General features: G+C 41.0%; 2 protein-coding genes and 1 long non-coding RNA gene across 9 annotated transcripts in view; 2 read left to right on the top strand and 1 right to left on the bottom strand.

The window, feature by feature from the left end:
- Nucleotides 1-27959, top strand: part of PARVA (parvin alpha) — a 162214-nt gene that overhangs the window by 117745 nt on the left and 16510 nt on the right. For all 7 annotated transcript variants that reach the window (XM_077963318.1, XM_015114831.3, XM_077963316.1 and 4 more), the window contains 5 exons: nt 10884-11024; nt 18790-18905; nt 23002-23060; nt 25934-25953; nt 27503-27564. In XM_077963318.1, coding sequence (XP_077819444.1) covers nt 10884-11024; nt 18790-18905; nt 23002-23060; nt 25934-25953; nt 27503-27564 — 398 coding nt within the window. The remainder of the gene's footprint in view (nt 1-10883; nt 11025-18789; nt 18906-23001; nt 23061-25933; nt 25954-27502; nt 27565-27959) is intronic.
- Nucleotides 1552-3322, bottom strand: LOC144334290 (ubiquitin-conjugating enzyme E2 variant 2-like). Its single transcript, XM_077963322.1, has 2 exons — nt 1943-3322; nt 1552-1816 (listed from the first exon to the last, which is right to left on the bottom strand). The coding sequence occupies exons 1-2, from the start codon at nt 2131-2133 to the stop codon at nt 1669-1671; spliced, it is 339 nt and encodes a 112-aa protein (XP_077819448.1). The 5' UTR covers nt 2134-3322; the 3' UTR covers nt 1552-1668.
- Nucleotides 4580-7796, top strand: LOC144334294 (uncharacterized). The gene is made up of 2 exons (XR_013403995.1): nt 4580-5731; nt 5869-7796. It is a non-coding gene; the product is annotated as an uncharacterized LOC144334294 (long non-coding RNA).

Raw genomic sequence — 27959 nt, 5'->3', positions numbered from 1 at the left:
CAGTTTGGATGGGGAAAAGCTTGAAGAGGACCTAGAGATATAGGGAATGAGTAGCCAGAGTAAACCAGGCTGATTCTATGTGGTGGATGTTGAATGGGGATGACTCCATGAACCCCAGGAGGAGGTGCATCTTGAAGAGTTTGATCTTGTTTACTTTGAGAGTCACTTTTCTATGCCCCAAAATGCTGGGCTGAAGTGGCAGCTATGCTAAAATTGAAGCAGGAATGAAGAAACAGGAGATCTCAGTTCCAATCTTGGTTTCACCACTAAAACATACCTCTGCTACTCTGATCACTCTCCTGTAAAGTCAGGAAGTGGCTTTACAAACCTCTATGGCTGAGCTATCCAGTTCAGCAACCAATAGCCACATGCAGCTGTTAAAAGCAATCAAAATGGAACATTGATTTTCTCAGTTACACCAGCTAGATATCAAGTGCTCAATAGCCAAATGTAGCTAGTAGCTACCATATTGGATAATTAAAAAATGAACATTGACGTCATAGCAGAAAGTTCTGTTGAATAGCACTGCTTGAAGATCCTCCTCCTATAATAGTCTGATTTTAGGATTGTTGATATATGCTGCTATTTTTTTTTATGATTTAAAAAATGGGATATGTATTTGGATAATTTGCAACCATAATCCTAAAAGAATTGCCAGAATGCAAAGATCTTTTTAATAATATTATTGCTGGTGAAATCAAACTCAAAATATAATACTTAGGACTCCTCCTTGTCCAAAGAAGAAATTAAACTAGATAATTGCTTTTCTGAAATAGTCTGCAAATTATAATTCACAAGAAGTACACAAAATAGGGTAAATAAAAGTGTGTATACAGGAAAAGCTACATAATTCAAATTTTTGCTTCCCTAGCAAGGTACTGTACATATACTACATCAACATAATAGAAATGGCACAGTCTCTGAGGACACATTCCACATTTTATTTACATTTTAAGACTAACTTTAATCTCAAAATCACATATCCATACACCTATTTCCTTTTTGTTGACTTCACTTAAACTTAAATGCATGGTTAAACAAAGACTGTAAACAAATATTTACCATGTCTGTTACATGTAACACACAAGAACAGCTTTTAACAGAAATTCATCAACTCCCCCCCAACATTTTTTATTATAAATACAGGTATCAAAACAATCCTGAACATATTTTTGATACTACTAGTAGTCAACACTCACACCGCTTCAAAAATTAACACATCTGTGACAATATTCGTTGTACCTGCTACTTTTTAAACAATTTCAACTGCAGCTCTCTTTCACTAAGCAAGATGGGTGAAGCATGCCATTTCTGTTTTCTTTCTTGAGATTTTCACTTTTTAGAAACACACATGCTTCCACTGCCATCTGACACTTCTCCACACGCTTTCATCTTGTAAACCTGAATTATATTTCGAGTACTCCAGGTTTCTGTTTAAATGACAGTGCCTTAACAAGAGAAAAAAAATTGTGCTGCATTTTTCCTCCTGTTACCTGAAAACATAATGGGTGTACATGTATTAAATATATTCTTACAGATGTCCAGGTCATGTTTACCAGCTGGAATTCTTTTACTTAATGTGTGGGTATTTTTCATTGTGATATTGAATCAAAACATTAACATGAGTAGAAGGTTGTTGATTTAAGACAAGTTTGAGATCCACTAAAATTAATTGTTGTATGTTTGTCCTTCTGGTGGCTGTGGAAGCTTCATATTTTCTTTGGACATCATTAGACGTCTTAGCTCTTGAAGTACAACTTTAATGCTATATGAATTTTGCCATTTTGCTAACACTGGTATGCTCCGGGCATCCACCATCCCACTGGAATTATTTATTCCATTCATATTAATTTTTGTTACAAATCTAACTGACGGAGAAGCTTCTGGGTATTTAGGTCCCCATTCTACTTTCAGGCTATATATTCTGTTTTCATAATTTGTCCTTGGTGGCCCAATAATCATGCCTGTCCACCTTATAAGTGTCATATCTTCATCATCTTCAAGGCCCCAGCTAACCGTACCATCGCCTACTCCTTTTTGTCCTTCTTCAAGTTCTTCCAACAAGCGAAAATTATGAGGAACTTTAACTCCTGTGGAGACCGCCATCTTCTCCTGCAGCCCGACGCAGCCCATATGCTGCTATTCTTAAACTGAAAGAGGCATTTTCTCATCTCAGAAACTCAAAAGTTAGATGAAAGTTTTTTTTATTATTCTTTATAAATAATAGAGAAGCTCTCAAATGTCTTACTACGTAGAAAAAAGCATGGTAGAGAATGACTATGTGTGTGTGTCAAGGGACACATATAATGTCTGTGTGTGCATTGAATATTTCTGGTAATAGTCTCTATGGAATGGGACTAGGGAACTTGGGACTGCCATGGAGAGGAGACAGTTTTCACAGCTTGAATTTTCTCTGTTTATATATTATCAGTCTTTTTGAAAGTGGTTGAGTGCATATGTAAATTTCAAGAGCAAAACTGAATTAACATATCAGTAGATATCAAATAACATTTGATATACTTCAACAGCCATTTCAAGTAAAATAGAAAGAGGAAACTACTTAAATATGATAAAGACCACTAAATAAAACCTAACTGAACATATTAAATAGTGAAATATCAAAGATGTGGTATTAGGGACAAACGAGAAATAATGGCTATTACAACTATTATAAGTGTTTTAGAGGTCTTAGTTAATATAGTAAGAAATTCAATTTTCATTTTTAGCGTTATGGCTGACTAGATGTTCAGATAAATCTTATTGGTATAGCACACTTAAAAAATCTGAATAAGCCTTTAACAACATATTTTTGTATGGGATGGCTAAACTGGTGTGAAAAGGAAGGAAATTCTTCTGATTCCCAAAACAAGAAGGAAGGATAAATCTAGTGGGATACGTGCTAATTCCTAATAACCTATCATTCCTAATGACCTATAGCCTGAAGTTTAAAGGGTCACACATACAGAGTCAGGAGACAAGTCTTGGGTAGAGTCTGAACAAGAAATGGTTGGATTCAAGCCCCCTGAATAGAGCTATGGTCTTGGAAGGGCAACTCTTTCAATGAGTGCAAAAGTTGTCCCACAGAAAGAGGCAATAAGGATATCTTAGCCTTGGATGTGAATAGAACAACTAAAAAGAAGTCTGCTTCAGATAACTCCTCATCTAAAGTCTATACTCACACAGATTTAAGGCTAGGATTCACACTACTTTTGTGACTTTAAAAAATCTAAATTGAAATTTTGGTTACAAGTTGTCCCAGGTCACTAGTGCCCCATGGCAGAAGCAAACATATGTCCTTCTTTTAAAGAGGAAGGAACTCTAAGCCCAAACCACAAATTCCAAGGAATATGACCTCAAAATTAGAAATCACCAAAGACATGAGCATAAGCCACCATAAGCACTGTCAACAGAAACAATATTCTATAGATTCATCCCACAAATACTATAAATATTAGAAACTGTTAAGCTATAGACTGGGCATGGTGGCTCATACCTGTAACTGCAGCACTTTGGGAAGCCAAGGTGGGAGGACTGCTTGAGCCCAGGAGTTCGAGACTAGCATGGGCAATATAGTGAGACCCCATCTCTATTTAAAAAAAAGAAAAAAAAAGTGTTCAGTTATAGAATATAAAATGAGTATATTTAATATGCCAAAATAAATGTTTTTAAAGACTTGAAAATGATAAAAGAACAAGAAACTATTAAGACTGGACAGGTAGACATGAAAAACAACCAAACAGAACTTCTAGAAATGAAAAAATGTGAATAATAATGAAACTAGAAACCTCAGTGGATTAGACACAGCTAAAGAAGGAAGTAATGAACCAGAAGAGAACACTGGAGAAATTACCCAGAATCCAGTATGGAGAGACAACAGAATAGAAAATGAGAAAGGGAATTCAAAAACATAGAGGTTATTCTAAGTAGATCTAACATACATAGCTAATTGGAATTCTAGAAGAAAAGAAAATGGAGTATAGTAAATATTTAAAGAAAACATAATGAATGAGAATTTTCTAGAATTGATGAAAGACATGAATCCTCAGATTCAGGGAGCTCAGTGAATCCCAAATAGGATAAGTAGTGACAAATCTACACCTACACACTTTGCAGTGAAACCTAAGAACACTGAAGACAAATGATTAAAAGCATAGAGGAAAAAAATAGATTATTTATAAAGGAACAACAGACTGAAAGCTGTCTTTCACAAGGAACAAAAAAAGCCAAAAGATATTAATATTGAAGATACCAAAACACTTTGATGTCTTTAAAGTGCTGACAAAAATGATCAACTTATAAATTCATACACAGCCAAAAAAAAAAAAAACTGTTAAAGTTAAGAGAGGTGGCTTTAAAAAGTTAGGAGAGGCTGCCTGGCATGGTGGCTCACGCCTATAATCCCAGCACTTTGGGAGGCCAAGGCGGGCGGATCACGAGGTCAGGAGATCGAGACCATCCTGGCTAACATGGTGAAACCCTGTCTCTACTAAAAATACGAAAAATTAGCTGGGCGTGGTGGCAGGCACCTGTAGTCCCAGCTACTCGAGAGATTGAGGCAGGAGAATGGCATGAACCCGGGAGGCAGAGCTTGCAGTGAGCCGAGATCGCGCCCCTGTACTCCAGCCTGGGTGACAGAGTGGGACTCAGTATAAAAAATAAAAAGATAAAAAGTTAGGAGAGGCCGGGCTCAGTAACTCATGCCTGTAATCCCAGCACTTTGGGAGGCTGAGACGAATGGATCCCCTGAGCTCAGGAGTTCAAGAATAGCCTGATCAACATAGTGAAACCCCTATTTCTACTAAAAATACAAAACTTAGCCAGGCAGTAGTGGCATGCACCTGTAATCCCAGCTACTTGGGAGGCTGAGGCAGGAGAATCGCTTGAACCCAGGAGGTGGAGGTTGCAGTGAGCCGAGATTGAGCCACTGCACTGCAGCCTGGGTGACAGAGTGAGACTATGTCTAAAAAAAAAAAAGAGAGAGAAAATAAAGGCATTTTCAATAAACACAAACTGAGAAGGTTTAGTACCAATAGACCCCCGCAAAGGAATTTCTAAAGAATGTACAATAGGAAGGAAAATGAACCCCCCAAAAATATCTATAATAGTGAACAAAGATTATCATGGTGGGTAGATCAAAGCCATAACTAAATTAATATAGAATAATCACAATAATATCTAATTTGTTAATTAAAACAAGATAGAATCAGAATCCCATACAACTACAGCACATAAATCAGGAATTATGTGATTGAAGTCAAAGCGTGCTGAGGTCTTTGTATTGTTTAGCATATGGGTAAAGATACTAATTAGCTTAAGATTTTATTAAGTTAAATATGAATGATGAATTTTCTATCATAAATACTGAAATAATAGAAACAGAGTATATAACCTCCCTACTAATCATGGGGAGAAAATGGAATGAGAAAGAATAAACACATTAATCCAAAGAAGGCAAGGATGGAAGGGGGAGAAGAATCAGAAAACCCACTAAATAGAAAGTTCACAATAAGTTGGTAGAAGTGAATCCAAGTATACTGGTACACTCAATATCAGACTAAATAACAAAACAAATTCTTGCCAAATACTATATACAGGAGATAGTTTTGTTTTGTTTTGTTTTGAGACAGGGTCTTGCTCTGTTGACCAGGCTGGAGAGCAGTGGTATGATTACAGCCGACTGTAGCCTCTACCTCCCATGCTCAAAAGCAATCCTCCCATCTCAGCCCTCCAAGTAGCTAGGACTACAGGCGTGTGCCACCATGCCCAGCTAAGTTTCTTATTTTTTGTACAGGCAGGGTCTCACTATGTTGCCCACGCTGGTCTCCAGCTCCTGGCCTCAAGCAGTCCTCCTGCCTCAGCTTCCCAAAGTGCTGGGATTACAGGGGTAGAGCCACCGTGCCCAGCTGAGATAGTTTTAATAAATGAGGGACACACAAAGGTTGAAAGAAAAAGGGTGGAAATAATTATGTATACTGGACTAAATTTTTTAAAGCTGGGGTAACTATTTTACATCATACAAAATAGACTTTAAGGCAAAAGGCATTACTGCAGAGAGTCACTACATATTAATAAGAAATTAAAGTCACTAGGAAAATATAGAAATTTTAAACTTATATGTACTTTTGTATATCAAATACTTAAAAATTTAAAATGATAATCATTACTTCAAGAATTTGACAAACCTATCACAGTGGCAGTTTTTAACATATTTTTTTAATAACATATTAAGAAAAAAGTTCATAGAGAATGTTTGAGCAATACAGTCAATCAGCTCTAACTAATCTGCATGTAGCATATGATACCCTGCAAACTGTATTCTTTTCAACTGCTCATGGAACACTTACGAAATTTCACTATGTCCATAAAGCAAACCTCAACAAATTAGTATACAGACCAAATTCTCTGACTACAGTGCAAGTTTCTCTCCTAATATACTTGGAGACAGAAGTATTTTTTAAACAACTCAGGAGTTGCTCATACTGGAAAGAGTATTTTACATATTTTAGTTCTTGAAGGGTGGTTACATTAATATAGTGTGGTATATATGACAACTGTGTTTGTTAGAACATCTCAGTTCTCCCACCATTCAGGGTAATTGAGTTTATTCTGCCTTGTCTGTATGCGTCAGAACTTTTGAATACTGTTTCATTGTTTTCTATGTATAATCTCTCCAAAAGCAAATTTGGGTAATACCTTCAAAAACAACTCAAAGATTCACAAAATAATCCACCTGAGAAAATTTTCTAAATCACATCCTATCAATTTCAAAATCATGCCTAATACTTATGAAGAGTTAAATTAGTTATGAACAATTTGTGTAACTATGGAAACATGAGAGAAACAGTTTCCTGGAAGAATAAAACTTCAGCAATAGAAAACTTTATGGAACTAGCTGAAATTAGCCCACAAAAGAACATTATCTTTAAATCCTTACTAACGTTGAGTAAATTACTATTAAGCTATAGAAATATTTGAGTGGGCCTCTTTGTGTTAAGGGTTGAATACCTTAAAGATAAAGGAGGGGTAGGAATAGCAGAAGTTCTCAAAGTAATCTTTTATTTAAAATGTCAGAAAATTAAAATATGTCACATAAGTCTGCAAAAGAGAGATAACAGTGTTTTATTTGCATACCCAGAGAATGCTGAAGACTCAAACCGCAATAGGACTAATAAAGGGATTTGGTAAGATGACAACATACAAGGAAAAAATCTGTAAGGCAATAGCTTTCATGTTTACCAGCAGTAATCAATTAATAATACATACACACACAAGATGTTTATTGCGACTTTATTACAAATAGGGAAAATGTGGGTTATAACCTGGCTGTATGTCAAGTTATAAGTCATATAATGCAATATGCAGTTTTGAAAAAGAATGAGTTATATTCATATATTGACCTAAAAAGACCTATGATATATATATGAGTGGAAAAAAGCCAATAGCAAAAATATGTATACACTATAATCTCATTTTTATTAAAAGAGAAAGAGAAGTCCGGGTGCGGTGGCTCATGCCTGTAATCCCAGGACTTTGGGAGGCTGAGGTGGGTGGATCTCTTGAGTCCAGGAGTTCGAGACCAGCCTGACCAACATAGTGAAACCCCATCTCTACTAAAAATACAAAAATTAGCTGGGCGTGTTGGCGCATGCCTGTAATCCCAGCTACTCAGGAGGCTGAGACAGGAGAATACCTTGAAACCGGGAGGCGGAGGTTGCAGTAAGCTGAGATTGTGCCAGTGCACTCCAGCTTGGGCAACAGAATAAGACTTCATCTCAAAAAAAAAATAAAAATAAAAAGGAGAGAAAGAGAATATTAATATACACACAATAAGGATTACTTTGAGATATATTTTTATGCAAATCCACTTAATATCAATATCAATGCCTACAATAAAATATCCAACAGCCAAAATTAAAAGCAGGAAGATAAACCCAAAGCATAATGACTAAAATGGAAAGAAGTAAAGCAGAATTACATTCCATAAAACATTTGCAATGCAAAACAAAGCCACAAAAATGCTTCTCCTAAATAAGAAATACCAGATGCTAAAAAAAAAAAAAAAGGAAAAAATTTAATTTTAGGAAGAATGCACTACAATTTTAGTATCATAGACTAGTTAAATATATTAGTGGAAACAGAAAAGCAATGGATGCTTCAGTAAGTAAGGTGTGAAATCCAATAATGGAAAACATATTTCTCTAAACTCCTAACACTTCTGACACCAAATGTGTGGGTTTTCCACACTAAGCAATTTTCCAGTTCTCTATGGACACCAACAGGGTGTCCTACAATTTAATTTTGATACTACTGGCCCAAAGTTAGCACAGCCCTCACAGGTTAAGGGCTCAGTGCCACAAGAGTGTCCCCACTTCAGTTGGCATTTGCCAAGTTCAGACTTCCCGTACTTCTGACCAACTAGCTATAATAGATCAGGGGTTCCAAAACCCCTTCCTCAGATATGATTATTTGCTAGAATGGCACACAGAACTCAGGAAGGCACTTAGGTTTACTAGTCTATTATAAAGGATAAAACTCAAAATCAGCCAAGAGGAAGAGATGCATAGGGCATGGTTTGTGGGAGAAGCACAGAGCTTCCATGCCTTCTCATGTGCACAACCCTCCAGCACCTTCATATATTTACCAACCAGGAAGTCCTCTGAACATTTTCGGCCAGAGTTTTTATGAAGTGTCATTAAGTAGGCATAATTGGTTAAATCACTGGCCATTGATAGGTGACCTCCAGCTTCCCTCCCCTTTCTCATGGGTTGGGGATATGAGGCTGAATGTTCCAATCCTTTAATCATATGCTTGGTTCTCCTGGCAATCAGCTCCCCCATCCTCAGAGCTTTCCAAAAGTTGCCTCATTAACATAAACTCAGATGTAGGTGAAAGGGGCGTGTTATGAAAAACAAAAGATGTTCCTTTTACCTTAATCATTTTAGAGCTTTTTCAGGAACTGGGGACAAAACCCAAATATTATAACAAAAGATGCCACTATCATCTTTCAGAAAGTTACAAGGGTTTTAGGAGCTCTGTGCTAGGAAGGGGGATCAAGGAGACAAGATGTATATTTCTTATGTCACACCATTTAAAAAAAAATAAGGATGAAATAGACAACTGCGCAAGAAAAAGTTATTGACCTAGAAAACAGACTCAGAGACCTAAGCTGAAAATCTGTTCAATGCCAAATTTTAAATATGAAAATTTATAGACAATGATGTAATACAGCAGAGCTAGCAAATAAATGGCTCCTCCTCACTCCTCTCCTCCCCACCCAACCCTCTCTCACAACAGTCATCAGTAATCTTTGCCTGCAATCTTTTCCTCTAAGCCAAGACAAGACCAGAAGGTTCTTAACCTAGCATTTTGGGCAGCCTCTATCCAATGCTTATAGTTGCAAAGTAAGATTAAAATAATTTGCTTCTATAGAGACAATTACATCATCCAAAAATAATGGGAAAAAGTGAAAGAAAATAACTTGTCATTTTTTTAGTAGGAGAGGATCCAAGATAAGAATTCAGCCTAAAAATGGATAAGGCACATACAAGGTCTCTTCAAGATGTAAGAAGAAGACATTTAGATATATTCTTGTTAAATCCCTGAACTTTAGAGATAGAGATGGCTTGAAACAACTAAGGAAAACATTTCAGGCCATCACAGGTAAGAATAGCTTGAGATTATCCTACTGAGGTGCTTAAAAAAAATTCGCAAATCCACAGAACCTGCATAAATTCTCCATTGGGCAACTTTATCTTCAAAGAATGACTCAAGGGGCATTGGCTTAGATAAACCACAGTTATTTAAAAATAAATAATGTAAGCATTAGGAGAAATATTGATACATAGTAAAATTTAATTTGTTTGTATAGCAGCCCTTATAAATTAGAAAAGATATTTTAAATGTGTGCAGTTCTGTCAATCTTAAATGAATTAGAACCAATTAGGTGAGTTCTAGTAGTAGACAACCAATTTCCTGTTAAGGAGTCCAAAGTTGTTTTTTTTCTTTGTAATAGATTAAAATATGAATTTAGATTAATAAAATCATTAGACTGAGTTTTTCCTTTAAGTATTAAGGTGCTATGTCATTGCATAAAAAAACCATTGATTGTAAAACATACCATTATTTAAGTACCACTCAGAAAGTGAAAAATCACTTTAAGCTATTACTCAATGCTTTCTTGTTGCTGATTTTTATTTTATACTTTTTGAAGGTGCTCATGTAGGCTGATTGAGACATGTAAGTAATCATACTATGAAGAGCTATGAGCAAGTTCACGCCTATGGAAACAATGATAACTCTTAGACCTTCCACCTAGCTGGCAGCCATTGTAGGATGCCAGTAAGACACAACCTGACTTTAGGGATGTTAAAGTGTGAAAAATATGTGCCTTAGAATTACTTAATATGACACATTAAGTAAGTTACCTTCCAGGTGGGTTTAAATGGAAAGAAGGTACTTAAAACAGATAAATATGATTGGATGTGACACAGACTGTACTACAGGAATGTACAAAATGCCTTGACTCACTCTACAGAGAAGGTTTTCTAGTCGGAGCACAGAGATGTCCCTGGAGAAGGTAGAATTGAAAAGGAGAAAACTCCGGAATGAGAGAGTTCAAATATGACAGGCTAGGTAAAATGCCCCTGGGATCTGGGGATTCAAGTCATGATCACCAGGCTCTTACAGTACTGATGCTGCTGGTGCCACCATAAGGTGATGAGGGGACAGCAGTGTCCCTCTGCTGGTAGGCATCCAGTATCTATTGTTGCGAGAGTGCATGCATGCTTGAGTGCATGAGAGACCGAATAAGTGAGTAAGTGCATGCGGTAGGGTTGTCCGGGGCCCAGCATAACAGCTGTTCTCTTTTCCCTTGTCACCCTCAGAGAAACTGGAGAGCGAGAAGCTAAATGTGGCTGAGGTCACCCAGTCAGAGATTGCTCAGAAGCAAAAACTGCAGACTGTCCTGGAGAAGATCAATGAAACCCTGAAACTTCCTCCCAGAAGCATCAAGTGGAATGTGGATTGTGAGTTGAACAAAGGAAAGGGGCACCATTAAACAATGCCTGTGGTCCCTGCTATGGGGCTTCCCCAAGAAGCCATCCATAAGCTTGGCAGGCTTCAGGGCAGGGGGGCCAAACTCATTTATCTTTGAACAAGATGCTCCGCTTCCTTAGAACTTGGAAGAAGTTCCGTACGTACCCTTGGGGGAAAATAACAAAATGTCAAAATCTCACGTTCCTCTTCTGTAAAAGGCTTTCCATAGAAACCTCATGTGAAATGGCAAAGGGAAGGAAACTCATTCACTGAGCTACTTTCTTCTAAGTCCCAGCTCAGCCTTTTGAGAAAGCTGTTGTCTGCAGCTTGGAGAGGCTTGGAAAGCTGAGGTCCCCACATCCACACAGCTGAGAAGCAGGGAGCAAGGATTCAGCTCTGTCTATTGCAAAGCCCACACCTTTCTAACCCCCCTTCATTTTCTAGAAAGAGCAAAGATATGGCTGAGATCATAGGCACTGGAACAAGATGTTAAAATTCAGTTTTTTACAGCTAGCATAGCTCAGAGACCTCAGAAAGCATACATTGTTAGTTTATAATAATTATTAGTTTATAAATTATTAGTTCATTTGCTGCTTCAAAGGCCTGGTGTCTAATACAGACTTAATGAGTCCCTATCAGAATTAATCGGGATTAGGTGAATCTAGCAATAACAACTGGATTACAAAGTTTATTGTAATAGATAAGAATAGGAACTTAGATTAATAAAAGATTAGATTAGACTGTGTTTTGCCTTTAGGTATTAAGGGGTTAAGTACTATGCTTTATTGCGTCTAACTTATACAACTTAAAATCAACAGCCCCCTACGAATAAAAAAAAGATAAAAAACCTTTCAAACTTGGGAAAGAAAAAGGCATCTTCACCTCTAAAGTTAGAAACCCAGTAACTGCCAGTCACAATCTCTCCAGCAGGTCTCTAACATCTGACATTGGGGCTGAGACACCAAGTGCCTCCTCAACATAATTACACATTTTCGTGCACAGCGTGATGAGCTACTTTGCACAGCAGTGTGACGCTGGGAACAGGGCACAGGGCATTCTCTGCCCGCAGAGGGAGACACCTGAGGGCAGGAGGAGGGAGGCCTGCTCTGGGCCCTAGATGCTATCAAGGAGAGGGGCTGTTTCCCTGTGTTCCAGGAATGCTAGTATTGTCAATGGGGGAGAACAAGGCAGCGCAGGGAGGTTGATGACTAGTTTGAGAAATGTGTCTGCATTTTAAAAATCCACAGTAGTCATAAACATTAGAGAAGTCCTCTAATGAAGACTGCTGCTTAGTTTGGTTTGATCCTATCTCTTACTCCTTTGAATATGGACCACCTCCCTGTACCCCTCCAAAAAAAAATAAGTCAAACATCATTTAACTTATCATGGCACCCAATCTGGGAAAGGCTGAGATAGAAGAACAGAGTCTTTTATTATTATTATTATTATTATTATTATTATTATTATTATTGTAGAGAGTCTCTCTGTTGCCCAGGCTGGAGTGCAGTGGTGCGACCTCGGCTCACTGCAACCTCCACCTCCCAGGTTCAAGCAATTCTCATGCCTCAGCCTCCCGAGTAGCTAGGATTACAGGCGTGTGCCACCATGCTCAGCTAATTTCTTTTGTATTTTACTAGCTATGGGGTTTCACCATGTTGCCCAGGCAGGTCTCGAACTCCTGAGCTCAGGCAATCCACCCGCCTCGGCCTCCCAGATTGCCAGAATTACAGGCACGAGCCACCACGCCACACCTGGCCTAGAACAGGGTCTTTTAAAGCCACATGAAGAACATTGTCTCCAGCGGCTTTGAATGATTTGTTTGGTTTATGCTTACTTTAATTTCTTATAGGGAAATGTGTGCAAGAAAAATCATCACTCATATTACCATGCTAATCTAACTGTTTTCATTTGTTTGTTTCATTTCACTTGTTTCATTTGTTACTAGTTACATCACTGTATCATTTTGCTTGGTCAGGTCATATATACTTTTTTTTTTTTTTTTTTTTTTTTTGAGACAGAGTCTTGCTGTGTTGCCCAGGCTGAAGTGAAGTGGCACGATCTCGGCTCACTGCAACCTCTGCCTCCCGGGTTCAAGCAATTCTCCTGCCTCGGCCTCCTTAGTAGCTGGGATTACAGGGGTGCCCCACTACGGCCACCTAATTTTTGTATTTTTAGTAGAGACGGGAATTTGCCATGGTCAGGCTGGTCTCAAAGTCCTGAACTCAGGTGATCCACCTGCCTCGGCCTCCCAAAGTGCCAGGATTACAGGCATGAGCCACTGCACCCGGCCCAAGTCATAATACACTTTTGTGTTTTGTTATTTTTCTCTTGATCTTACATCACACGTATTTTCTACATTCCCTCATGGTCTTTGTAGTTAAAATTTTTGGTAGTTGTTTCTATTTCATAGGGTAGATATCCCATAGTTAACTTAAATCCTAGGTTGATGTTGATGCCTATCCTTTTAGGATGTTTCCCTAACTATTTCTAATATCAGATAGCACAAAACTGAATGTTTAGCTTGTGCCTCTCTTTGCTTCTCTTGAATTACTCCCCTTAGATAGATTTCCAGAACTGAGATGGATTACTAGGTCAGAGGGAATAATTATCTCATCTAGGTGGCTAGCTCCCTGTGATGCCTTGGGGCTTTTGAAGAGCTGGGCTTGTTTACAAAGTCACAGTGGCTGCTTCCATAAGGAATGTGGCAGGCACAACTCCTGGGGGAAAAGTTCTGTCTCCTCCTGTCTCGGTTACCTTCCCTGGATGTAAACCTGAGGACACTGTGGCACCTCTCCGCTTAGGATGAGGGTGGCAGGGACAGGCTGCTGAGTTACCAAGGTCCTTGATCTGGGGCTTTAGGGATTTCTTCCTTTTTTTTTTTTTTTTTTTCTAATTCACAACAGTAATTTTCATTATTGAAAATTTACAAAGTGCAGATAAAATAAATTTAAATATTTACATTTAACATTTATTATGCTTATTGTATGTCTTGTACTCTTCTAAACACTTTATGTATTTTAATCTTTGTAATCTTCACTCACCCATCTGAAGTAAGAATTCTTTTATTCCCATGTTACAGATGGGAAAATCGGGGGAAAGAGAGGTTAAGAAACTATGAAGGTAACCTTCATGAGGGCAGGGACTTTTGTCTTTTCACTGCCCACCTAGAGACAAGAACCACGAACACTGTGCTGTGTTCAAGTTCTGTGTGTGTCTGTACATGTGTAATAAGTAGTGTATAATATTTTATATATGTATATATAAAAAACTTTTAACAAAAATGAGATCAACCTGTTTATGTTGTTTGGAAGATGTATATATTGACAGATCATTAAATATTCTTCTATATGTCACTTTTAATACTATATAATGTGACATTATATGGATCTACCACAATTTATTTAACTGATAATGGATTTTTAGATTGTTTTCCGTTTTCCCACTGATATTAATACAGCTGGATGCATTCTCCCTGCTTGTAGCCATAATTACTTCTTTAGGATAAATACCCAAGAGTGGTATTTTAGGGCCAAAGGGTGGGAGCATTTTTAAAGTCATAATACATAATGTTAAATTACCTCCAGAAAAATTACACCAATTTCTGTTTCCACCACAGGACATGTCTGGAAGACTATTTCTGACTCGACGGCCTTGTTTTAAATACTGCTTTCCCGCCCTAGAGTGACACTTAGCCTTGCAGCTGCGGTTCCTGGCTTGCATAGTGAGGCCCAGGTGCTTGCTCTTATCCCGTATGTTGCCCTCCTGACTTGACTGCAGGCACATGTTGGTCTCAGCTTCTGTTGAGCACCAGGGAAAAAATTCCCAGGAGCTGTGTTGAGAGGCAGCAATGATGAGGGTGCACAGATGTTCAACAGTGGGTAGACTGTTTTAATTGAAAAAAATGGCATATTTTTATTCTAAAGAATATTTCAAAATAGGAAAAAAGGCTGGGCACTGTGGCTCACACCTGTAATCCCAGCACTTTGGAAGGCCAAGGTGGGTGGATCACCTGAGGTCAGGACTTTGAGACCAGCCTGGCCAAATGGCAAAACCCCATCTCTACTAAAAAATACAAAAATTAGCCCAGCATGGTGGCACATACCTGTAATCCCAGCTACTCGGGAGACTGAGGCAGGAGATTCACTTGAACCCGGGAGGTGGAGCTTGCAGTGAGCCAAGATTGTGCCAGTGCACTCCAGCCTGGGTGACAGAATGAGACTCTGTCTCAAAAAAAAAGAAAAAAGAGGGAAAAAAAAAAAAAAACTATCAGGCTGGGCACAGTGGCTCACACCTGTAATCCCAGCACTTCGGGAGGCCAAGGTGGGTGGATCACCTGAGGTCAAGAGTTTGAGACTAGCCTGGCCAACATGGTGAAACTCTGTCTTTACTAAAAGCACAAAAATTAGCCAGGCATGGTGGCACGTACCTATAATCCCAGCTACTCAGGAGGCTGAGTCGGGAGAATCCCTTGAACCTGGGAGGTGTTGGTTGCAGTGAGCTGAGATCCAGTCATTGCACTTCAACCTGGGTGACAAGAGCAAAACTCCACCCCCCCCCAAAAAAAAACTATCTTTCCACTCTAGCATAACTATTTTCATTTTTTAAAATATATTCCTTTCCAAATCCCACATTTGTGTGTGTATATGTAGATATACATACATTTGTATATGCTTTTATGTATGCATATATCCATAAATGTATATTTATAGCTATGTATATTACATACATATACACATGTATATAGATATATAGACATATATACACATACACACATATATATAGGTATACTGTCTTACCTATGACTTTCAATGCATGTAAACTATTCATTATGTGGACATACCATAACTTCTTAAAGCAGTAGTTATTCAACTATGGTTGGTCCAAAACTAGAGATTTGCAAGGAGAAACTCTAGCATCACCAAGGAGAAGACAAGAAGTCATGGGTAGGCTGTAGGCTGCAGTTAGGACTCCAGAATCCTCACTTTCACCAGAGCAGTTGTACTATTTTCATGAGTTTTAACTATCTACTTCTAGAACAAAGGATTTCTGTGCTTAATATTAAAAAGTTTGAAAAATGCTGATCTAAACCATCCTCTTGTTATTGGACATAGTGTTTTCCAGGGTTTTAAAAAATTATAGTATATTACACAGTAACATCTTAGTACACGTAGTGTAGTATGTATGTGTGTGAGACTATAGACTCTTTCTTTCTTAAAAAATCCCAGAAGGATAGAGCATTCATTGAACAAGTCTGACATCTATATGATGCTTACGATATAGCTCTGCATTGCTCACCAAGACAGTGGAGATGGTGTACAATGTCACCAGGGGATAAGAACAACTTGTTTGATCACAACTTTTCTAGCATTATGTTTTGCCATTAAAGGGGAGAGGGGTAGCAAATGTTCTTACAACCCTCACTGACACCAGGTAGTGGGCCGGTAGTTCTGATCATTAGAGCAAACCTGGATTGGCCTCTGATGGTGACCACACCATGTCAGTGGGTCACAGTGGGTCAGTGCCACATCAGGATCTTTGTTTGAGGCTGTAAGTCTGAGTAAAACTTAGCTAACAAGGCCCGAAAGCCCAAAATTGAAACCTTCTGGAAGGCTAGGAGTTCAGAGCAGTTCAGCTTCTGTTTGTGGTGATGGTGAGCTGCTGTTCATAATCAGTAGAAAACCTTCTTTGAAGTAGCAGTGATAACAAGAAACCCTAATGAGTTACAAAGGAATGTCTGAATCATTCTCTTTTCTTAGTGGTTTCTCAAAGCTTCTGCTAAAGCAGACTCACTGATCCCAGGGAAGACAGAATGACATCCTAATAATGGGCCTAGTGCATGCAAAGTACACAAAATAGGCATTTTTTTTTTGTTATTCCCTTAAATGCCCCCTGTAATGAAGAGCCATGAAGCTGGTAGGACTGTGAAGGCAGGCAAAATATCTGGTGAATCTTGCCTTTGATGAGAAAGAAAGGGAAGAAAGCTGGCATGTTTTAGTTGCCTAGGTGCCAGGTAATTTCACATAAGGTATAATAAAAAAATATCAGCCATCCCTGGGCACGTGCTGTGTTCCAGGAGCATCAGAGAGAAAACTCCCAGGAGACATGTTGAGAGGCAGGAATGATAGGGGCGCACAAATGTTCAACAGTGGCTAGAATTTGTTTTAATTGAAAAGATGGCAGATTTTTATTCTAAAGAATATTTTGAAATAGGAAAAAAATTAAGACTATCCACTCCAGTGTAACTATTTTCTTTTTTTTTTTTTTTTAATGAAATGTTTTGGGAAATCATTACAACCTGTACATCCACATAGGTTCTGTTACTTCCATTTGTAAATATGAGCAAATTAAGGCTCAGAGGCCTTCGGTGGCCTAGCCTACCCAAGGCCATGTAGCCAGTAAATAAATGGTAGGTTATAAAGTTAGAATTCAGGCTCCAGTCTGCCTGACCCCCTGTGCACCTCACTGAGTCTTTTTCTCCTCATCTAGTGAGAAAACTACAACCCAGTGTGACCCAGCCTTCTCTGGTGTAAATGGCTTGACTTTAACATGACTCAGCAGCTTTGGCAGCGCCCTGGCTCAGTAACATCCCGTCCCAGCTGCTCCTTAAAGGGCATTGCCTACAGTGACCATAGTGACACTCACGGAAGTAACATAGCCCTTTGAATGTCTCTCTCATGCCTTCTTCCAAGGATCTTAAAACCCTGAACCAAGGAAGAGACCTAGTGTTCCTGATTCAGAGTTTATTTATTAAGGGCCTGCTTTGTGTACAATCTTGAGACACGTGTAGTAGTGATAATCCAAAGTTCATGGTTAAGTGGGAAGGGAAAAGGAGTGCAGAGCAGACATGCTTATGGTGATTGGAGTGGAGTGGGCAGGGACATGGGACTGGGCGAGAGCTGATCTGAGCTCAGAACTCAGCAGTTGTCAGGGTCCTGATGGGAACCTGGGATTAGAGAAGTGCTACATTGGAAATGTGGCAATAATAGACCCAAGAAGGAGCCCCATGGGACCTGGCAAAGAACTGAGGGAGCCAGGCATGGTGGCACATCCCTGTAGTCCCAGCTACTCCACAAAGGCCAAGGCGGGAGGATTGCTTGAGCCTAGGAGTTCAAGGCTGCAGTGAGCTAGGATTGTGCCACTGTACTCCAGCCTAAGCAACAGAGCAAGACCCTGCTTCAAAAGTAAGAAAGATTTGAGGGGGCCCAGAGTGAGGCCTGTGATGACCACAGGTGTCCCCTGACCCTCAGGCATGGTATAAAGGGACATTGGGTGGATATATTAGGCTGCTCATGTATTGCCATTAAGAAAGGCATGAGGCTGGGTAATTTATAAATAAAAGAGGTTTAATTGGCCAGCATCTGCGTGGCTTCTAGGGAGGCCTCAGGGACCTGTAACTCATGGCAGAAGGCAAAGTGGGAACAGGCACTTCATATGGCAAAAGCAGGAGCAAGAGAGAGAGTGGGCGGCGGGAAGGTGCCATATACTTTTCAACCACCAAATCACATGTGAGAGTACAAGTGTACTTATCACCAAGGGGATGGCACTAAGCCATTCATGAGGGATCCACCCCCACGATCCAAATATCTCCCACCAGGCCCCACCTCCAACACTGGGGATTACATTTCAGCATGAGATTTGGGCAGGGACAAATATCCAAACTCTATCAGTGGGGTACTGCTACACTTTGAACATCTGCTTATATTGCCTAGAACCTAGAAGAAGATACTGTAATTTTTCAATCTTCTTTCATTTCAGCTGTTCATGCCAAGAGCCTGGTGGCCATCTTACACCTGCTCGTCGCTCTGTCTCAGTATTTCCGGGCACCAATTCGACTCCCAGACCATGTTTCCATCCAAGTAGTTGTGGTCCAGGTAAGACAGATAACACTACAAACATCTGTGTCTTTAAAGAGTCGTAGAGGTGGAGTTCCTGTGGTGCGTCGAGTAGGTCATTAGAAGGATGGCTGCATGAAGGCTGAGTGAGCCTGGGTGTGCAGTATATTGGGAGGCACTGAGTGAGCTTTCTGTTGCGTGTTGGCTTCCCCTGGTAAGTGTATACAAGATGGAAGAGCGTGTGCTTGTGTATAGATAGCTTTGTGTGGGGTATGTGCCTATGGCTTACGTGTTTTTGTCTGTGAGTTTTCTGTGTAACGTGTAGTTGAGGGTGTGTGGTATGTATGTGTGCTGTGTGTCATGGGGTCAGGAGGAAAGTGTGTGTGTGTGTGTGTGTGTGTGTGTGTGTGTGTGTGTGTGTGTGTGTACAGGAGTGTACAGGTGCCCTGCAAATCACGGAGAATCATACTATTTTGGTTAAACAAATGATACTTAGGTATGGGGAGAAAGATATCTGTGCATATGAGGGAGTGTGTGTGTACATATGCATGTGTTTGAGAGAGACCCCAACTGGTCATGTCTGTATTGAAGGCACTGCCCCTTTTCACCCACCCACAGAAGCACAGCTGGGATCTCAAGTCATCTTTTCCAGATTGTTGGATGGAATTTCCATTCACATATGGCTGTGTAATTTCCACAATGAGGGTGTGCTCTCTCCCTGTGACTATCTCACTCTGCTCCTAACCCCATTAAATACCCAAATTCAATTTTATTTTCCAACTTTATACCCATTTAGCAAAAGGTCATCCTTTTGTTTGCTTGTTTCTGTTCTTTTCCAAATAAACATGCAGCGAGGGAGAGTGCTCCATCTAAGCAGCTCCCTGGCGATCCAGGCTCTGGAATAGGGAATGATAACAGTGGCTGTGCCATCCCTTGGTGAGAAAAAGCCTTGAGGGCTGGTAGACTTTGCCCGATCAGATCAGGCCAGATTAACGGATTTGTTTCTTCCACACCTCTGGGTACTTAACTCCACTAAGCATCAAGAAGGTATAACAGGAATATAACACCTCGGCCCTGCCTGCTGAGGAGATAGGACTACAAATAAGAAGCAGAGAGGGCTCATAGAAAATGGGAATATGTGTGGCTCAGATACTGACTGCCACTGGCCAAAAGGTCCTAATTGTCCTTGTTATTGAGCTCTTCAGTTGTATCAAACATGGCACTAAGCATTTTATGTCTGCTATGGATATGTGGCCAACTCAGAGTACTCTGGTTCAAGCATCTTCCTAGTGAGTCCAGGTCATCTCTATCGTGTTATTTTTACCAATCAGTAATGCGTGAATACAATTCTTTATGTTTTTAAGAAGTACAATTAGGGAGGCAGGGATGAATAGGTGAATGTGGTCCCTATAGGTGGGAGCACAGAGAGTTTTAGGTACATGTCACTGTACATTTGTCAAAACCAATAGAATGGACAGCACCAAGAGTGAACCCTAATGTCAACTATAGACTTTGGGTGATAGTGACAACCATATCAATTATAAGCTCATCAGTTGTTAAAAGTGTATCATTCTGGTGTAGGATGTTGAAAGTGGGTGAGGCCATGTATGTGTCAGGGCAGGGAATATATAGGAAATCTCTGGAAATGTCTGTACCTTCCTCTCAATTTTGCTGTGAACCTCAGACTGCTCTGGAAAATATAGTCTTTTTTTTTTTTTTTTTAATCAGGGTTCCTGGAACAGTTCATGAAAGAATACTTTAAAAGTGACCATATATCACTAACATTGAAATTAAAAAAAATTATTTTCATAAGTAAACATACTGTTGTTATATTCATTTATACTAGCTCTCTTATCACTAGAGGAGATAAATACTTTTATTTAAATTGCCCTTCTTTATCTTCTCTTTTGTGACAAATCCAGTCCAGTTCTTTGTGCATAAATTTGTTGAACATCTTAAGACTTTTCTTATCTGCTAGAATAAACAGCCTCTAACAGAAATAATAAAATCTGCCTGTTGGAATTACTACAGACTGAACAACAACTGAAAATGTGAACAGGAGAGAGGGCGCTTCTATTTTGAAACAGTGGTCATTGCAAGCCTTGTCTCCTGCCTTATTTTGAGCACAATTATAGGCCATCAGAAGGCTGTTGTCGGTTTAATTTCTCCTGTAGGCTGTTTTGTTAGCATGAGGGAGAAAAGAGGACGTGTTCCATAAAATGGCATTAATGCACGTCAGGTTTTATGGGGTGTTTTTGCTTTATCAAGTTGAACAGGCACAGAAGCAAGACTCAGAATTGGTGGTGAGTCACAGACTGAACCACAGGGAGAACTCTTTAGGGAACAAATAATGGGTGGAGGTGAATCACGATGCTGTGTGAGGGGTTATTTAACCCAGATTTCTTTTCCATTCTATGCAGAAGCATTTAATTTTGCATAAAGTTGGAGGTGAGGTTTTATCTCTGAATGGCCATGCAGGACAAGGACACAGATTCCATTAGCCCCACATGAAAACATTGCCTGTGTTGAAAGTGCATGTGGAAAGAAGTCCTGATTTATCTTCACCTGGTCCTCTTTAAATGATTGATTTTTTTTTTTCTTTTACCTCCTTTTTTTGTTTTGATCAGTCCATTCTTAATCTAAGCCAGATAGATTCTTGGCCTTATCCAGCTCTTCCTTTCTTCTGTAAAAGTATTTTGCAAGGACGCTGGGTTCTGTGGCTGTTTGTGGAACTTTGGGCAGGAGGCTCGAGAAGGCAGGGCTCAGGTGAGCCACCCATGTGCAGAGGCTCCTTCCTTCTTCACACTCATCTCAGCCTTGGGGAAGGTGCATTTGCTTTGTCAGTGCTTGCTGTGTCACAGCATCCTCCAGGTGTCTGGTGCTGGTGGTAGAGTGGTAGAGGGACCTAGTAGGATGAATCTCCCACCTCACACCCATCAGAAAGTCTTCTCGAACCCCAACATTACCTCCTTCATCAGCTCCCATGCCCACACAGTGCTATTTAAACCCTCCAAACTGGCACCCAGAGCTGCCCCAACTGGTGGCGGCCGCCCTCCCCCGGAGGGCCTCTGGAACACATTTGTGCATCCTGCCTCTGCCTCTTGGCTGGGGCCATTCCTCCCATTGAAATAACCCCTTCTCAGTGTCCAGCTCCAGCGCCCCCTCCACTTGGAAGGTTTCTCTGACCATTCTAGCTAAAAGTGCTTGCTCCTGGCCTACGTTCAGCACTTTCTGCAGAGGGTGACCACGTAATCTATTATTCATGACACTTTTGAGATGAAAGCGAATCTTACTAATATGCTGGGACATCAGGGGGATAAACCAGGACTGTTTTGGGGAAACCATTCAGGTGTCTGCTTCATCTACCCCGATTGACTCTAAGCTCTTCAAGGGCAGAAACTATATCATATACTCCATAGTATTTGTTCTAACTCCAGCACAGGGCCTTGTACACAGAAGGCACTGATTAATGAACTAAACAAGAAAGAGGATAAGTTGATGGGAGAAGGGTGGACAGATGATGGATGGATGGACGGATGGACAGATGGTTGGATGGATGGATGGATGGACGGATGAGTTTCTAACATACTTAACCTTTTCTCAGAGAATAAGCTAGTTACCTGAGTGACAACTGTACTCCTTATTTAAAAGCTCCCATACTTATCAGTTAAGGAAAAAAAAAAAAAACCCTCTCTATTGTCTGAATTCCCTGAGTTGGCCTCAGTTCCTCCACCCAGCCCCCCAGTTAAATGTGTTTCTCAGCTTCCCTCTGTGGCCCCAGCTGGAGGGCAGACACACCCTGGCCTTCATTTCCATTTGGTTTATTGTGGATTACTCCAGGAGGCAAACAGTTTGCTTCCAGCAGAATGTCTTCCAATAAAGAAAGGAAAGATTCACCATCCAAGAAACAGCCTACTTGTTTGGACTAAACACTAATTGCACTTGCGTCCTAATGGTTCAGTCCAGTCCCAGAAAATCAGGACCTCCTTTCACTTCCAGCATTATCTTATCTCGGGTACATTTCTTAAACACCAGTAACTTTCTCAATGTCAGGAATGCTCATCAGTGTTTCTGTATTTTTCTAAAGCATAGTTTTCTCTTCTCCTCCCAACCCCTTTCCCCACCCCCATTTCAGAAACGAGAAGGAATCCTCCAGTCTCGGCAAATCCAAGAGGAAATAACTGGTAACACAGAGTATGTCAACACCATTGTTGCCAGCGATTCTGTAATGGAACACAGATGTTTCTCCGAAATTCATCCATTTGCTGATATTTAGTTTTCATTTATTGGGATTGCAGGAGGGATTAGACTTCAGCCAATGATTATAGTTTAGCCTTTTCCATGCATTCAAAACATGCCTCTCAATGCTTAAGGTACAAACTTGGGTGGGGAAGTGGGGAGAGGGAATTAGCAGTGATTGAAAAATTCTAATTTTGTGCCACTCCAGGAAAAAGTGTGCCCAAAAAAAGCCAACCCAGCATGAAATCGTCATGCCATAAACACTAGGTTGAATTTAAATTGTTAACCTTCAAAAGGACGTTTTTCTTCCTTTTTTGAATCGATTTATTTGGTCACGTGCCATGACCCAGAAAGCCTCTCTCCCTTAGAGTTGTCTTTTGGTTTAGGGTGGTTTTTTTCCCCATTTATTTTTAGAAATTGGGATATTAGAACCTATCAAAAGTTTACCCTGGGGAACAGGAGTTTTGTCCTCAAGCAGAAAAAAAATGGATAGTGTGAGGTAAGTTTGTGATCACAAGAACTGAGCCCTGGCCCATGCAAAGCCAGGCAGTTAGCTTTCAGCACCCCTGCTCCCCAGACTTTTCTCTGAGGCCCCCTTCAACAAGAGCAGCGTAGTGCAAAGAGCAGAGGCTGCAAAGCCAACCCAACTTGAGTTCAAATCCAGGCTCTGCCACTTGCTCACCAGGTGAGTCCCTTAACCTCTCTGACCTCAGTTTCCCCACCCAGAGAGGTAGGGAGGATTTATTGTGGTCACACTTGTGACTTCGTTCCTTTACCCTCTGAAGCTGCTGTTCCAGCTTTTCTCCAGCACAACTGACCCTTAACTCCCAAGCCCATCCAGTCTCTAGGAGGTTCCCGCCCTCTCCACAGCCATGGCTGCCACAGGAGTCCAGGGCACTGCCCATCTAGATCACATTGTGTACATGGCTTAACAAGGACTAAGGCGCATGGGCATTCCAGGCCAAGACTAGGGGCAAGAGATGTAGAGTGGCCTTTCCCAAGATGCCCTGTTTATGGCCGATGGAGACCCCATCAAGCAGCCTCCGTATACCTCAGAGGCCAGTCTTGGTAGCCAAAGGGTCAACTGATCTATAGGGCATACCTTGGCCTTGGTTCTGTGAGGGATGGGAGGAGCCAGGCCTGCTGGAAAAGGAGAATTCCTCACTGTCCCACTGCCCACCACCCCTCCCCCATGCTGGGCTTGCCTGTGCCCACTATTTCACCTCTGGGAAAGAAGACGACAGAGCAGAGAGGAGCATGGCCTGGGAGAAACTCCCAAACCAGGGAGTGTGAAGTTTCAGATTATTGAATAATCTCTCGGATGCATGTTATGCTTTCTATGGCCCCTTTCTCTGCCCCAAAGATATAAACATGGATGCAATGTCCTAATAATGACAACACGGTACAATTTATGGGGCACTTTCCTATCTATTGATGTTCATAGTAAACACATGTAGCCATGATTACACCCACTAAAACCCTACAGCCCAAGGGTGTGGAAGGAGACTGTGCCCTTGGTTTACCCAGCACTTAACTCCAAGTTCATTCTTCTTTCCAGTGCACTGCTTGCATGTGCTCACTTAGTGGGTGACAGGTGTGCAGATGGATAAACCAATATAATAATCATTATGAGAACCAAAAGTGTATTTGGAAAAAAGTGTTTTCAGCATTTACTACATACTAGGAATTATGCTGCAATATTTCTAGATATTAAATCATTTAATAATCACAACATCCGATTGAAGTATTTACCATAATTATCTTCATTTTAGAGATGAGAGACCTGGTGCCCAGAAAGGTTCATTAGCTTGCCCAAGGTCACTGTATGAGTTTGTTTTCACGCTGCTGATAAAGACATACCTGAAACTGGGAATGAAAAAGGGTTTAATTGGACTTACAGTTCCACGTGGCTGGAGAGGCCTCAGAATCATGACAGGAGGCAAAAGGCTCTTCTTACATGGTGGTGGCAAGAGAAAATGAGGAAGAAGCAAAAGAGGAAACCCTGATAAACCCATCAGATCTCATGAGAATTATTCATTATCACAAGAATAGCATGGGAAAGACCAGTTTCAATTAGTCTTTTCATGATTCAATTACTTCCCCCTACGTCCCTCACAACACGTGGGAATTCTGGGAGATACAGTTCAGGTTGAGATTTGGGTAGGGACACAGCCAAACCGTATCAGTCACACAGCAAAAAAATCACTCAATCACTCGGTGCAATTTGAACCTCAATGATCTGTCTTTAAAGCTTGTGCTCTTGATACTATGCTGCTTCTCTGCTATGAGTGTGGTTCCAGTTCCTGCACTCTTTGAGAAAACCTACCCTGGGTCAATGGCACGTGCATCTTGGTGGGTACTACAGGATGGACAGGAGAGAAACAAAGCTGACCTGCCCACAGCAACCTAGGCAGTAAAATTCTACATTGAGGGGTTGTCTGAGCTCACTCATAAGAATCCTAAGACTTTCTGGTTGGAAATCTTCAGCCCCCTGAGTCCGATATTCTTTAACTACAAGCAATAATATGATTTTATTTAAGGCAAAAAGTAATCCTTTGGGCATCACTGTGCCAGATTTTGCATTACACCACTATGTCCGTGTAACGGGGAAAAAATGGGTGGTAATGTGGTAAAGTCTCAATAATTGGAGGCCGTGCAGAATAAAATGTCAATGGAAGGAGGCTTTTTGAGTTCCTCAACCAAGGGCAGGTGGGTGGCAGGCAGCATGGGGTGGGCTTCCAGCAATGATGGAGTGTCCCTTCAGAGGATTGGCCTCTTGTAAGGGACAAGAAAAGAGTCACACTATTTTCTTTCTCTTTTTTCTCCAGGGCTCTTTCCGGGAGGCATGGTAAGTCGCATAAGAATGTCCCCTGGCACTGGTGGCTGCACTGGGGCTTTAGTTAATTCTGCAGCAGCTGGGAAGAACAGGCCCTCAGCTTGCCACCTGGATATATGTCTGCACCAGCCTGGCTGACATGGCCAGTTGGGTTGGGAGGGACAGCTTACTGGTGGGAAGAAGACTACCTACACCTGCGCAGTCATCTTGAAATTTATCAGGCCATTGACCTTGCCATTTATGAAGCACTTTTGCAGCTATTGTTGTTCACAGTAAACATATGAAGCCACGATTATACCCCCTGAGACCCCACAGCCCAAGGGTGAGGGAGGAGATTATGATCTTGGTTTATCCAGCACTTAACTCCAAGTTGTTTATTCTTTCCAGTACACTACTTGCAAGTGCTTATTTAGTGAATGATAGGTGTGCAGATGGATAAACCAATATAATAATCATAAAGAGAACCAAAAGTGTCCTCCGAAAAAAAATGTTTTGAGCATTTACTATGTCCTAGGAAGTATGCTAAAGTATTTCTAGATATTAAGTCATCTAATGCTTATAACATCCCACTGAAATATTTACTGTAATTATCCTCATTTTAGAGATGAGAGACCTGGAGCCCAGAAAGATTCATTAGCTTGCCCGAGGCTTCTGGATGGGTCCTGGGCATTTTCAGGGCAGGTTTGCACTAATTATCTCATGCAAATAAAGGAAGACATGCACGAACACAGGGACTGTCCCCTCTCACCACTCTGTCCTTCTAGAGACTGTCTTCTCTTCCTTCCCTCATCGCAGCTCCTAACATAGAGGCTGCAGCAAGGAGAATCCCTGCAGGGAACATGGCTTTGCTATTTTCTATGATCCTGATATTTACTGTGGGTAATATTTTGAAATATTTCAACCATGCTAAAAATTATTCCCTTCAGGAGACCATGTCGGAGTTTACAGAGCACGCGCATGCTTGTTCTCACCCTTCATCCTCATGACAAACCTAAGGGAGGGTTATTTTTAAAATAACATTCTATAGAAGAGGAAACTAAGGCACAAAGAGTTGAAGTGGCCTAGATCACTTAAGAGGAAGAGCTCATACCCCATCCTGGAGCTCCCTGGCTCCCAGCCCTCTTCTCTGTGCCCTCTGCCAGCTTGTTTGTCATGGGTCTCCTGTTTTTGAAAATTGGGGGGTGAAATGATTTAATATTTGGATAACATTCCCCCTCTACTGAGGTTCAGAAACACCTGAACAATAGCTAAATCAGGATATAATGGAATACAGTGAAGGGAAATGACTAATCCGGGGTCACACTGCCTAAGAGAACCCTGAGTCTGCCCCAACCCAATAATGTACATGTGCATGGACACAGACACAGGCTCCCAGGGTGAGAATCCCCCCAAATCTTAGTCCCAAATCACATTCCAGAGTTCCCAGCAGTCTGTACCCCAGAGGCTTCCCATCAGTCATTGACCTTGTGACCTTGAGAGGCCTGTGGCTCTGGGGCCCGAGGTGGGCTTCCCTGCCAGGAACCGGCTCTTGGGCTCCATGTTGTGTTTCCCTGTTTTTCAGAACGTGATGCCTTTGACACCTTGTTCGACCACGCCCCAGACAAGCTGAATGTGGTGAAAAAGGTGGGAAAGGGGTGTCTAGGACAGAGAGAGGGAAGCGAGGTGCAGCAGGACATTGGGAAAACCCATCCCTGCAGCTCGGGAGCTTCCTGCTGGAACTGATGGCATCACCTAATCTCTGCACACACACGGCTTTCCCCCTTGTCATCCATGTACCTGTCCGTTCCTTACTGAATGTTGCACCCGGGCTTTTTCCTCTCCATCAGCATGAGCAGCCTGTCTTCCCACCCAGGCTAACCCCAGCAATCCCAGTCTTCCCCGCTCCTCACAGAATTCCCTGTCTCCCTGGCCTAGGCACGTGTGCTGAAGAAAGGACAGGATGGAGAGAGCCAGTGGAATCTTTTTATCTCAGTTCCCCACTCAGACACTCCACCTGTCATTCTGCCTCTTGGGACCTC

Source organism: Macaca mulatta, chromosome 14 (assembly GCF_049350105.2).
Source record: "Macaca mulatta isolate MMU2019108-1 chromosome 14, T2T-MMU8v2.0, whole genome shotgun sequence".
NCBI classification, from domain to species: domain Eukaryota; kingdom Metazoa; phylum Chordata; class Mammalia; order Primates; family Cercopithecidae; genus Macaca; species Macaca mulatta.
This window is presented reverse-complemented; position numbering and strand designations above follow the sequence as displayed.

Bases quoted from the DNA above. Each gene is read 5' to 3' on its own strand.
- LOC144334290 (XM_077963322.1), bottom strand. From the start codon at position 2,133: ATGGGCTGCGTCGGGCTGCAGGAGAAGATGGCGGTCTCCACAGGAGTT. The intron at 1,817-1,942 runs GACAAATTATGA...TTCCAGTGGGAT, and splicing joins ATGATTATTGGGCCACCAAG to GGTGGATGCCCGGAGCATAC.